At 40.3% G+C, this 12938-nt stretch overlaps 2 protein-coding genes across 2 annotated transcripts in view; one reads left to right on the top strand and one right to left on the bottom strand.

Moving 5' to 3' along the window:
* Positions 1–521: 521 nt before the first annotated feature.
* On the bottom strand, positions 522–9531 carry LACC1 (laccase domain containing 1). Its single transcript, XM_074931386.1, has 6 exons — positions 9463–9531; positions 5524–6110; positions 4094–4275; positions 3446–3611; positions 1526–1751; positions 522–1095 (listed from the first exon to the last, which is right to left on the bottom strand). Exons 2-6 carry the CDS (start codon positions 6080–6082, stop codon positions 921–923), a joined length of 1308 nt encoding a protein of 435 aa, XP_074787487.1. The 5' UTR covers positions 6083–6110; positions 9463–9531; the 3' UTR covers positions 522–920.
* Positions 9532–11430: 1899 nt separating this feature from the next.
* Positions 11431–12938, top strand: part of CCDC122 (coiled-coil domain containing 122) — a 46105-nt gene continuing 44597 nt past the window's right edge. Inside the window, exons 1-2 of the mRNA XM_074912697.1 lie at positions 11431–11532; positions 12429–12561. Coding sequence (XP_074768798.1) covers positions 11474–11532; positions 12429–12561 — 192 coding nt within the window. The 5' untranslated portion in view covers positions 11431–11473. The remainder of the gene's footprint in view (positions 11533–12428; positions 12562–12938) is intronic.

Raw genomic sequence — 12938 nt, 5'->3', positions numbered from 1 at the left:
CATCTATTGTAAGGTCTAGAGGCAGAGGCAAATTTTGTATGGCCAAAAGAAAACAGTGCACACTTAGATTTTGCTTAGTAAGACAGATACATCAACTATTGGTCAGTAAAATTAACTGAGGCTAAATTGACTCTTTTGTTTAGATATTTATTTAATAACTGGGCACTGTGGAGACCAACTTGATGGACAGTACCAGAGCACCAACAGTTTAAAGAAAAAAATCCTAAGGAAACATGAACATACATGTCATATCATATTAAGAGTCTTAGTCCTACTTTTTCTACAGTCAAAAAATACAGAATGGTGAGGGTTCATAGATATTCAGTGTTTGCCTCAAATGAGCTTGTTTGCTTCACACTTTCAAGTTATTTTCTATAGAAGTCCTGTGTGTGTTTTGGAGCTCTTCTTTCATCCAGAGAAGAACAATACCAGGCATGTAATTCCATAAGGCTAACCTTCAGCTGAAACTAATGAGAAGTTGAGTGTTCTCAAACAGTTAATGTGCAATACAGACTTCTCTTTCGATATCAGTGATGTCATACTTCATTTATAAGTCTCACTCAGAAGCTAATGAAGACTGTTCTTCTGTGCTTTCACCACCTTAAAACAATTAGGTTTCTGGGAAATAGTTAGTCAAGAAGGGTCCAAAAAATGGGAGCTTGCAGAAGGGCTTTGTCACTGGTGTGGGTTGTCCTTGTTTCCTTTGCACTCTCTCTTACACAAGAATTATTGGCCCTACACCTTAGACATTTATTCTTGCCTCAGAATTGCAGGGAAGAAGCAGGAGATTCTCAATACCTGTGAATTCTCTATTTTAAGTCTGTGAAAGGAAGGAGGAAGAACTTCTACAAGGAGATCAGAATGTCATACAATGCTCCACACTTACTGAATAAAATACTATTCAAGAGTAAGAGATACTATCAGTCTCTGATTGATATGAAGCCAATCTGTGTCCCGAAGTTAATGCCATCACGAAAGTGAGAGTAAAACTTATCAGGATGGCATGCAGTACAGAAAGTGACATTTTGGTTCTGATCTGTGACAGAATCATCTTGGATGTTCTCAGGAAGAATCCCACCATTCTCAAGAAGAATCCTAAAGAAAGGAAAAGAAACAGAAAATAACATTTTTTACATTCTCACATTCCTTAAGACACAATCATTCAGACAGCATCTCAAGTATCAATTGAACAAATGGTGTCAATATTGTGATTGGGACTTTCATGTGCTTTTCTTTTTTCTTTCTTCCGGTATTGTACTAAAATAATTGCTTTTCTGAAACCAGTAGAACTACATTTAATTTGAACATCTGTCTATAATCCATAAACACTATAACAGTAAAACAATAGTTGGAACCCAGCAAAAGTGAGCAGATACCATTCCTTTAAAAGTATCATTTGTTGATCTGCAAAGCACTAGAGAGTAATGGTAAGGACTGTCACAATAATATTGCTGGATAATACAATATCAAAATAATTATTGATAACTAATATGGAACTAATCTTTTGTTCACTTAGTAGGCTTACCGTGTTGCTCTTCTGATATCAATATAAGGACATGCAGAGTCAAATAGTCTCACACACTTTGGATCAATTTGGTGAAATTCTTTTGCTGATTCATGAGGAAGTTTATAGCAGCAAGGTCCTACAGATGGGCCCAGCACCACAAGGATATCTTTCACATTACATCCATATTCAGATACCATTGCATTTACAGTGGCCATAGAAACTCCTAACAAGGTGCCTTTCCACCCTGTGGGAAATGAAAGGTTGAAAAAAAATTTGTATGAGTTGCCTCTTTAATTTTATAGTAGCTAAAATACATGCTATTATTAAAGGTACAAATTAATAGATATATTTACATCGAAAATAAATAATTATATCTAATAATAAAAGTAATATTTTTTGAAAATGAACACATTAACAACTATCAGTTTGCTGATATAATGTTGTGGAGATGAAACTAGAGTGAAGAGTTTAGATTACCATTGCAGAATCACTTTTTCCCAGTGTCCTGGTTTAGGCAACTACGGCATACCTTACAGCTCCTTTGTGCTTGAAACATTTAAATGGGAATATGACAACAGAAGTGTGTTATAGTCAAAAGCATATTTTAATAATACTGTGAAAATGGGGTTTGTGTTATTTCAAAAAGAAAAAAAAAAAGGCTCAAGCTAGAGACAGTATTTGGAATAGACAGAAGAAAGTCAAACTTTGCACTTTGGTATTGTTTGTAATAGGTAGAACACCCAGCTTTGCGTACTTGTACCTCAGTTTGAGTCTCAGTAAGTCTTTGCATTGTACAGGGAGTGTATCATAATGAAGGACAGGATATGGTAATAACTCTTCCTCTGCTTTTCTACATCCAAAGACTGATATGACCTTATACCTGTCTTTATTTGTATAATAGCAACATGCGTTTGAGTTAAACATGAACTGAGGTGGGGTTGGACATTCAGAAGGAAAGAACTGAAGAAAAGATAATTCGAAGCCTGGCAAGGACTGTGATGTGGGAATGAAGGCCAAAACTTGGGAGATGGAAGGTAGAAGTTCAGGCTAGAGCTATGCTTGGAGAAGGCAGCAGTGTGGGTTGCACCTTTCAAGAGCAGATAAAATTCTCTTCATCCCTTCTCCCCATTAAAACACACAACATTCCCCTCTCTCCCCAGACAGACATGCCACAACTCTCATTCACCTTCTCCCATCATGGGATGGGACACACACACACACCAACTTTATTGAAGGAAAGTCAAAGTTTTGATCATCTTATGATGACTCACAAATTTGAATTTATTTTGACTAATCTATTCAATTCATGAAGAATTGTATGAATTAGGTGGTATTCACAAGTTCCAGGCAGAGAGGAAACTTCCTACCATATCAAAGGGTGTACTAGCATCAAAGCTGAGGAGCTGTACATTCTCCTTGACTTCATAAATACAGACTTTTTTACAAAATGAAACAGCCTTAGCAGGGAAATCTCATCACGGGATACCTATTCTAGCCTAACAGTTGGGACATCTCCTGAAGTCTGACATAAGTTGTGTTAACCATCCCTGCTTCAGTTTTATTCTCATTTGGTTTGGGTCAGACAAGTATTTCTTCTGATCCAAAATGACTGTTGGGGACATTGGCTTTATTGCCACAGGGGACAAAAAATATTACTTGGGTTTGGCTACCAGATCGGAAAAATAAACATATAAATACGTAAATAATAACTATTACAGCTATAAAATTAAAAAATAATACACAGCTTGGGAAACAAACTATTCTCAAGACTAATCTTGTTTTGGCAGATACAAACTTAACCGGTCAGGGTTTATACTGTTAGGTGATCTTGCATTTATTCATTCTCACTCAGTGGTTGCTAATTTGTAATCTTTAGTCCAGAACTCCCTTTCCAGTGGCCTCCTAGTTATTTTGATCTCAGAGGTTTAAAACTCCTACCAGAATGAGCAGCACCGCAGGCTTTTCTGACAGGATCAGCAAACAGCACGGGTATGCAATCAGCACCCGGAGCTGCTATTGTAACACCTTTCTGATTCGTAACTATTCCATCATAGCTGTCAGGCTCTGTCTTTCCCATAATACACACAGCATTAGCGTGATCAGTCTGTCAAGACAAAACCAGAACATGGACAGTGATACACCAGCAAAAAACCCCAGTTCTGACTAATGAAAGGATTTTTCTATGTCATGAAACACTCTCTTGCACCAACTGATTATGTGTGGAAATCAGGCACTCCCTTGTTCAAATGCCATGCAGATGTGTCAGTAGAAAGTCACCACAGAAATGATGGTGTATTTTTCTTTTAAGAGAAACTGCTCTGATCATTTATCTGATTATTCTACTCTGTGTTAAGTTACATGTTAGAATATACTTGGAAGAAACAGTGCTTCTTCTCTATATAGTGCCAAATGACTGATAGTTTGGATGGCTATTCCCACAGATAAACTGACATCATAAGTGTTTTAATTGTCTTGCTTTTCACAAGTTCTTGCTGAGAAAGGTAAGAATAATGCCTACAGTTTTAGCCAGTGATACATGAAGGAAGATCTGATCCATTTACATAAAACAATTGTTTGATAAGATACCTTAACTCTGTGAAAAGTCTCTGGGTTAAATCCTGCAGCCTTAGCTAGCCGGCGGAGATTTTCTTTAACAACAACTTGTGGGTCCCTCCGCTTGGAACTGCTGAAGAGATTGCAGGAGCTTAGAGTTGGTATGTAAGAGATGCCACCTGTCCTTGTGGTGAAGCCATGTAGGAAGATATCATCTGGCAAGGCAAAAAAGACAACAAACAATTGCCTTCAACACAAGACCAGTCCAGATATAACATGGTTTTATACTGAAGAGCCCGGTAATCAGCCAGTTGAGTACTGCTTTACCTTGTATTTAGCTGTGGCATTTAAATTTAAGGATTCTAAATTTCCTTCTTCGTCATAATCATAATTGTCTGAGGCCAAGGTAGAGGGATTCGAGCAAGGAGTCCTGGCAGATTTAGCCTGACTTTTTGCAGAGTTGTAGTGCAAACCCTAGAGAAGAGGTAACTCACTGAGGAAAATGAGAGTAGACTTTTAAGCAAATGTTCTAAGGTGGCATCTGCCAAGCTTTTTTGGCAAATGACGCACTAGTCCTCAAGACACTGCAGAATCTCAAACACCTGAAAAGCACTGAGAATTTGTAGTGTTATTGAAAAATCTTCTGTTTTTACAGTGCGGATCATTTATTGTGGCTTCATGCAATCACTGCTTTTGGGGACAGTGCAGGGGATAGGGTTTGTGTGGCAAAGTGGAACACAGCAATCGTCCCACAACTGGTATTTTTGCTATCTTAATAGCTGACAAGCTTAGTGATGTAATCAGTTGAGATTCAAAATCTCTTTTATGTAGTGTGACCCTCTCAAAGTCATAGTCAAAAACTTGAAGCACAGTGCAGGCAAAGATAGCTTTAAGTAACTCATGTTCCCTTCAGGCTTTGGATCATTTCAGATATATTGTTAGGGAAAGACAGTTCCAAATTTTTGCAGTAGAAAACCTTTCAGCTTTCCCCTGAATACTCTGAATCATGAGACGCAATAATCAGACTGCTTGAGAGATGTGCTGCAGTAAACTGGGTCATGCCATGGCCAGGGACACTGATAAATCAGGCTGATTAACCAGGCATGTGTGAGGCTGCAGACCAGGAGAAACTCCTGTCCTGCCTTTCCAAAAGATGATGGTAACTCTCGTAGTGTGTAATTCCCACACAGAGGGGAAGAGAGATTTCACTGTCTGGAGTACTGCTCTCAGGAAACCTGGGCTTCTCTTTCCTCTGGCCATGCCCCAGGCCTGGAATAGACTTGCCAGTCTGTTGCTGTATCTTTATTGACACTTCCCCTTCTTATGGACATGACACATGATTGTAACATCACATAAGAGTTATTTGCTGCCTGAAGACATTTCCAAATCTTACCCATTTTGCAGTTCTCTTGAAGAAGTATGCTTGGGAACAGCCTCTGTAAAATCTATTAGCCGGGATTTACCTGGGATCAGGGAAGATCTGAGGATGGTGAGCTCCCCGTTCAGGCTTGGCAAGCTTTCCAAGTACATCTGAATCTCACTTCGGATGACTGCCACGTCTTGTGTAGGAACCATTTGCTCTTCACTCCGAGGTTCAGCTATCTGTAGGTTTTTACAGTCAGATGCCACCTGTAAATCCTCAAATTCAAACTGGTAGACTGCTGTAAAGAGATGGTCTATATATACTTTCACTAAGTCTTTTCTTAAGGTAGGGAGAATAACTTTAATGATGCTAAGGTCTTTTTCATCCAGTCTTTGTTTGATGGTGTACAAACCAGCAGCTGTAGTCAGAGCATGTACCACCTGCAGTCTTTTCTTCAGACTCTGCAAATCTCTCAGAGCTGGAAGCAAGGACTCTTGTTCACCATTCTCCTGCCTCTGGCAACACATGACATAAACAAATGGAGCAGGGATGGAAGAGCATTTCTCAATAGTTTCCAGTGTGTTCAATAGTAATCCTTGGATGTTGTTCTGCAAGTTGGCTGGTAGGCTGAACAGATCTATCAGTACTGCTTCCACCATATTCCAGGTTATTTAAAGATTCCTACAACTGCCAAGTAGTCAGTAACAAAACATGAAAAACAAACAAAAAGGCAAGACAAAACCATTAGTCCAAACACAGAATTACGTTATTAAGGCAGTGTGTTCAGTGATACTGTGTAGAGAAGGTGATGTAAGAGTAATTACTGTCTCAGGATTTCCTCACTGCATGAAAAGAAATTGCAGCAAAAGGAGCAGAAATGGGAATTAAATTGCAGCAAAAGGAGCGGAAATGGGAATTATTATGTATTTATTTAAGTATTTAGGTAATTCCCTACCACCCCGCCTAACTCAGGTTTTTCCCAGGTCAGGGATGATAAAAGGTTAGTACATAACATTAGACTTATTGAATCAATTAACCCACATTAGCCTAATAGATCTTCTTGACATGTGACTGTTGGGCCCTCCTCTAGTTCCCATGAGGGGAAGCAAATACAGAGGTCACTCAGCTTGATGGGACTGGAGGAGTTTGTGTAACAATTTTTTAGAGGCATTTTACACACTTATTGTTGACGTGAAGCTCATGTTTGCTACCTCTCCTGGCAGCAGGGGCGCCGGGCTGTGAGCTTAATGGCATTTTTCCCACAGGCCTTCACAGGACTTTTTGCACTTCTTTTTGCATTACTAAAAGTATTGACTTGCTAATTTCTGACTTCTGTGTGGAAGGGCATACGATCAGTATAGTTTTCAACACGCACAGGAACTTAGCATAGTTACCGAAACTTTACCTAGTAACAAGGACACAGAACTAAATTAACATAATACTGTGCACAATTTCCTGACTCAGCTTTTTCACTATGCTGCCCTCTTTGCTCTGAAATCAAGACACATTAAGCTTATCCTAAATCATCCAGTAGTTTACAAGCTTGTCTTGTGGCCCATGGTGTAATTCCAGTTTTGTGTTTTGGGTTTTTTCTTCCTTTTTCTGGACTTTGTTTATCCAAGCCCCGCTAGGCTGTCAACCTGTGGAAAGTTGTCCATCTGTCTCTTCCTCTCTCTGTTGCTATGAAAACCTATTTTACATATTCTCTAGGTAGTGTCTTTCTTTTCTCTGTCTCTGATAATTCTTCAGTTACCAGTGGAAGCCTCCAGGGTCTGGAACAAAAGACTAGATCCCTTTGCTTTGAGAACCTTGAACTGACAGCTGTTCAGATTTCATGACTAAGCACCGTGCTTGATCTAGGAGGAATACATGCAGCTTTATCACCAGTTGTAAGACCCCATAACCATTTAGAGTATTCCTTAACACCAACATTGTTTTTGCACAGTAACAAATCATGCACGAATATTAATTCCTTTGCAGGAAAATTAGTATCTTTGCAGGAAGACTTGAGAATCTGTTAAGCCTTTGAAATCAATGGCCTGCTACCAGAACTAACTGTATCAGATAATGCCTGGCACTACCTTCCTGTCCCAAGTCTTCATTTTCCTGTATGCCATGCATGCTCTGGCTTGACAGCACTTCACCAAGTCCACCATAGTGGTAGGCCTCAAGTACACAGTGAAAGAGTATTTTTGCAGGATAATGAAGTGCTGACAAGCCAGAGCCTACCACTATGGTGGACTTGGTGTACTCTGGCATTTTATGGTTGACAATGGATTGATTCCCAGAGTTTCTACAAATGAGAGGTCGAAGACCTTTCTGGTTTTAATGGATTATTTATTCGGAGTTGGTTTTGCAGAAAACATGCTGCATTTTCTTTGTTGTTCTTTTCCCCAGACTGGAAGAAAAATAATCCTGACTGAAAATTATGTTTTCCTTTCTGCGAGTTGAACACTTACAAAGATTAATTAGTGACTATCAAAACAGGTGAACTAAAAGTATCAAAATGTGATGGCAGATAAAAGCATGTGTCAAGGAATGATTTTGCTCAGAGTATTATTTGCATAGAGCTGATAACAGCTTACAGAGAAAACAGCTTGCTAAGAAAACAAGTGTTGAAACAGACTCATGTCAAAGACCATGACTTGGTAAATCAGGGTATTTCCTTCCCTACCCTGACACTCTGTGGGAGGCATATAAGAACATGACATGATCCCAATCTAGGTATAGCAAATAGCCCCAGCAAAGACAGTACAGCAGAGGGGTGTAGTGAAAAAACAGATTATTGCTCTGCTTCAGATAGGTCAGTAGTGGAAGGTAAGTAGAGTTCATTGCTGTCCTCACACTTCCCTATATAAATACCACCAAAGAAAGGGTAGAAGGAAAGTTTGTGGAAGGAGAGGTAATTGTCTACATTGTTAAGTTACGTGTGTATTGCAAAAAGTCCATAGGGACAATTATTAGGATGTACACAAAGAAACAATGGGGCTGATTCACCCTCATATCCTTCCAGTTTTGCATCACAGAGTCCTACTGAGGTCAGTAGTGTCAGAATTAAATTTGCTTAGTCAAAATAAAATTTTTTTGACTGCTTCCTATGTCCCCCAAACAAAACCCTTCTCAAAATAGAGTCTTGCCAAGCACAGCAATGTTTTAGCTTATGAGAAATGCATTCATGGTTATTCAGGTTTTAAGTAACATGCTCTACAGTCCCCATATTCCATAGAAAGTCTCAGCTGCATGTAACTGCATCAGGAGAGATTAAGTGCATTTATTAAGGAGTTGCTCATTTCAGTACACAATAGAAGACAAATATTTGCACAGACTTGAAGCCAAGGCCACCCATTAGCTCTTTCGCTCACTCTCTGAAACTGTACAAACATTTGGAGGGTAAAAAGATTCTCTTGCACAGAGATCAAGAAAAAGAAAATGATAGATAACGAGAGAAGAGGTGAATTAGTTAACAAGAGTGAAAAGGAGAAAGGCAAAGCAAATACAGAAAAGAAACAATGAAGGAAATAAAATCAGGCTGCAGAGAACAGACAGCTCAGGGTAGAAAAAAGATCCAAAAAGCAACCTTCAAAAACACCAGAAATTGAATTCTAAAAGTTTGCGTTGGTCAAGACAAGATTGCTGGCAATCTCCTGCACCTCTGAATCCCAGTGGTCACCTTATCTACTTACAGAAACACAGAGAACTGACATCATTTTGGGAAAATGGAAAAGGCAAGAAATATTTAGCATCTGTCAGAGTGAGATGCCCAGAGAAAGAAACCAGGTCATTAAAGAAGCCCAAATGAACAGGGATAAGAGCACATTTGCAATAAAATTTCAACAACAGCAAAGTAAAAAAAAATGGGGGGAAAAAAGAAATACATAAACCCCTCAAACTGGATTAAAATAAAAGATCCTGCCTCTCTTAACTTAGGGGTATTTAGGCAGGGTTGAAGAAATAGAAATCAGCACTTACAATGAAAATATTGAAGCACATGCAGTTTTCATAAACAAATTCAAAGTTTAAAACACAGGAATTTACTTACACAGGTAGACAATCCTTTTAAAGTCCTGAAAGGTATCAGCTGATATAAACACACATTGCCAGCTTTATATATCTCACACCTCACTGTCAGTCTTGCAGCTGATTTGTACAAGATGGAAATTCCTATTCTAGGTAAGATTGGAGTGGGAACCTGTATTTCTTCTTTATGATGAGACCCTGCTTTGTTGCTGTCAGTATCCACAGGAAATAACAAACTGTTCTGAAAGTCACCAACATGATTAAGTGCCTGGGTAGAGTTAAACCCGGAAGCAGCATTAACCCTGCCATGTAACTCACTGCTGTAATCATGTATGTGCTCTAGTGCATCAACTTTGCACACTATCAAACAGATTAAGAAATGTACAGCATAGCAAAACAGAACAAAACCGCGAATAAGTTTAAGGAAAACTTGTGCAGAGAGAGTTTCCTTTTCTGAGCTGTACATTCCAGTGAAGAATTTTGCAGTCAGTCAAGGAAAAGTATATTCAGAAGGACTCAGATAGAGAGGTTACAAGAAGTCAGTCTTCAGGGCCACGGGTCCAAAATGAGGATGCTGATTATCTCCTCAGAGCAGTCAGAAATTTCACAGAGCTCTGTAAAAAAGTCTGCATGTTTTGACAGGAAAATGCAAAGGTCAAATGGCAAGTGGGGGAATGAGGGATTTGTATCAGGCTTTACCCAAGAATCAAATCATAATAAATACATTTTCTCAGCTGTGCTAAAATCATACTCATGACAGATGAGTATATGACAGCTGAAGGACAAGAAAAAAATAAAAGTAATTTTTTCACAGAGGAATTCATAACATCTAATTTCCTGTGAATTGCTGTCCTATGTATCCTGTTCCTATTTCTGCCAGGTCCAGAACAACCCTTGGGAGTCCCCCACCATTTCCCCTCCTGCTTGTCCTTCCAGCATACGCTGGGCAGAGAATGAGAGCTCAATCCTCCTGGCTCACCCCTTCCAAAGGGAACCAATGTGGGTATCTTGTCTTTCCTCTACCAAGACACCAACTTTCAAGAAGTCTGCAAAAATGTTATCCCTGACGCTTTCTGCTCCACTGTCAAATATTTCTGAACTAGATCATTGAAAATTATTGAGGGGACTTGATGGAGAGAGACAAACACAACCATTTTATTTCCTTCAACAAGACAAAGCAAGAAAAAATAATTAACGGGGTTATTTTTGGTGCAGAACACTGAGAAAGGATAAAGAAAAGGTCAAAAAATATCCAGGATAAAAACAATATTGAAAAATGACAAATTGATATTATGTCTCTGGCTGAAGTATTAGATTCAGCTTCTGCCATTCCAAAAAAAGGTTGAAATAAACAGATCATGTGCAGACATAAGCAGTTAAATTATAAAAAATGTGGAATTTAGGGTTAAAATTCCTTAACCTGGAGGTCAGAGGAATACGAGTGAGCACAAGCTATATCCACGGCTATAAAACAGGGCACGGTGTAGAGCAGGAGAAACTGGGTGATGCTTCTTCTTTCTCGTAACCCAGCGGTGCTCAACAAAACTTATGTTCTCTGCAATGTATAACAAACAGTAACAAATTATGCCAGAAAATGTTGTTTAATACAATGAATTAGGTAACTCAGGGAACTCAGAAACGAAAAAAAGCTAAGCAAAATCGCCTCAGCCACAGGGCGAGCCAGGCCGTACAACTGCTACGGGCCCCACCACGAGGCATCCGCCCCATTTCTGACAGGAGGAGCTGTTTCCTCCGCTTTCCCTCCGACTCTTGCCGGGGACAGCCCTCCCTCCGGCCCTCTCCGGCGCTCCATGACCCTCGGCCGCCGCTTACGGCCGCGCTCCCCTCCCGCCGGCCCCGCCGCTCGCCTTCTCCCGCTGCAGTTCTCCGACGCTCCCTGCGCCCCGCACGCCGCGCCGCGGGGACGGCCCTTGGCCGACGCTCCCTGGCGGGCGCCGCGCGCGCCGCGGTTTGGGCGGGAAGGGCCGGAGGCGGCGCGGCCGTCGCAGCCCCCACCCCGAGGGGCTGCGAGGATGGAGGGGGCGGCCGGCGCTGCTCGCCCTCCTCGCCTTCCTCGCCCTCCTCCGGCGGGGTTTGTAGCGAAAGGAGGTGGCCTGATCCTGCCAGGGCGCCTGTCTGTGCTCTGCTCGGCGTTTCAGTGCCTTTGGAGGGTTTGCGTGGCGCAGGGGCAGGCCTCAGGCCTACGTGGTGGGGGGGGGGGGGGGTGTGGAGCGCTTGGGTGGGGTAGAGGGGAGAAGTGAGGGGTGCCGGGACGACCCTTGCAACAGCCCTAAACATAAAACGGCAGATGCGGTTCCCCAGTCAGGACTGCCAGCCTTCAGGCACGGTGTGTGAGTGCCATTTAATATAGTGGGCCTGAAGATGCACTTGTGCCAGACTCACGGCATTTTCCTGAGAATTTGACGTCATTTTATATAACAGCACAGAATGTCTTCATTAACTTATTCTATCTGAAGTGATACCAAAATACTACTAAATATTTTATAACCACGGGGGGGGGGGGGGGGGATCTTTACAGTTACACTAGTTTGTGACTTTAAATGTGACAGCTTTCTCAACATTATTTTACATTAAGCATAGTTTAACAGTTACTATAGTAGACAGTTGCAGTATGGTAACTGCAATAATATAAATTTTCAGACTAAATATGGATGCATGCTCTTATGCATTTAAGATGCTTTTAAGAGCTATGACTATATTTATAAACTGAGGATCTGACCTGTGGAGAAGCCAGAAGAACATTACAATATTTCCTTTTATAAAACTCAGCATGAAACTGTTCTAATTCTTGATCATTTGCTTTGAGCATCCACCCATCAGTAACTTGTTCTTGATAAAAAATGAACCAAATGGAATAATGTTTTGATCGGGAATCCCATAGGAAAGGCCTAAATATTGTCTCTTTCGTTAACAGTAATTAAATAGAATGGTGATAAAACAATTAACTTCTTTTTTATGCCCTTACAGTTCTGCATTTTTGCCTAAAATGCCCAAGCAAAATTCTCCATCACTAACCGAAGTTGTAAAACAAGTTGCAGAGCAGCAGCATTCACAAGCATCAGAGATAGAAAAAAACAAGACAGTTCTTTTCCAATTGCAGGTAATAAGTCTTGTTTGGAATAGTACAATTAATTTAACTTTTTAATTTGATGAAGAAGCGTTCCTATGAACAGGAGAAGCTGATGGTACTTCACTTTTTCTGGGTGTTTACATTTAAGCGTAAGGCAGCTGTTCTGTTCCTCTGTGTGTGTCATTCAGGCTTAGCAAAACCTGTGTGTGTGTATTGTAAGGCAAAAACCCCAGAAAACACTGAGATAGAAAACTCACAAAAACTCAATACAAAGTTAGAAATCTTTGAATTTTTCATAGTGATTTCCTGAGAAATTAATGGGAAAAAAGGATTTTAAAATCATGCTTTTTGGCAGATTTTCAGCAGATTCTAATTTTTTCTTGGCATCTTTTTCACTAAAAATACTT

Source organism: Athene noctua, chromosome 1 (assembly GCF_965140245.1).
Source record: "Athene noctua chromosome 1, bAthNoc1.hap1.1, whole genome shotgun sequence".
NCBI lineage: Eukaryota > Metazoa > Chordata > Aves > Strigiformes > Strigidae > Athene > Athene noctua.
The sequence above is the reverse complement of the archived record's forward strand: the minus strand, read 5'-3'. Positions and strand labels throughout refer to the sequence as shown.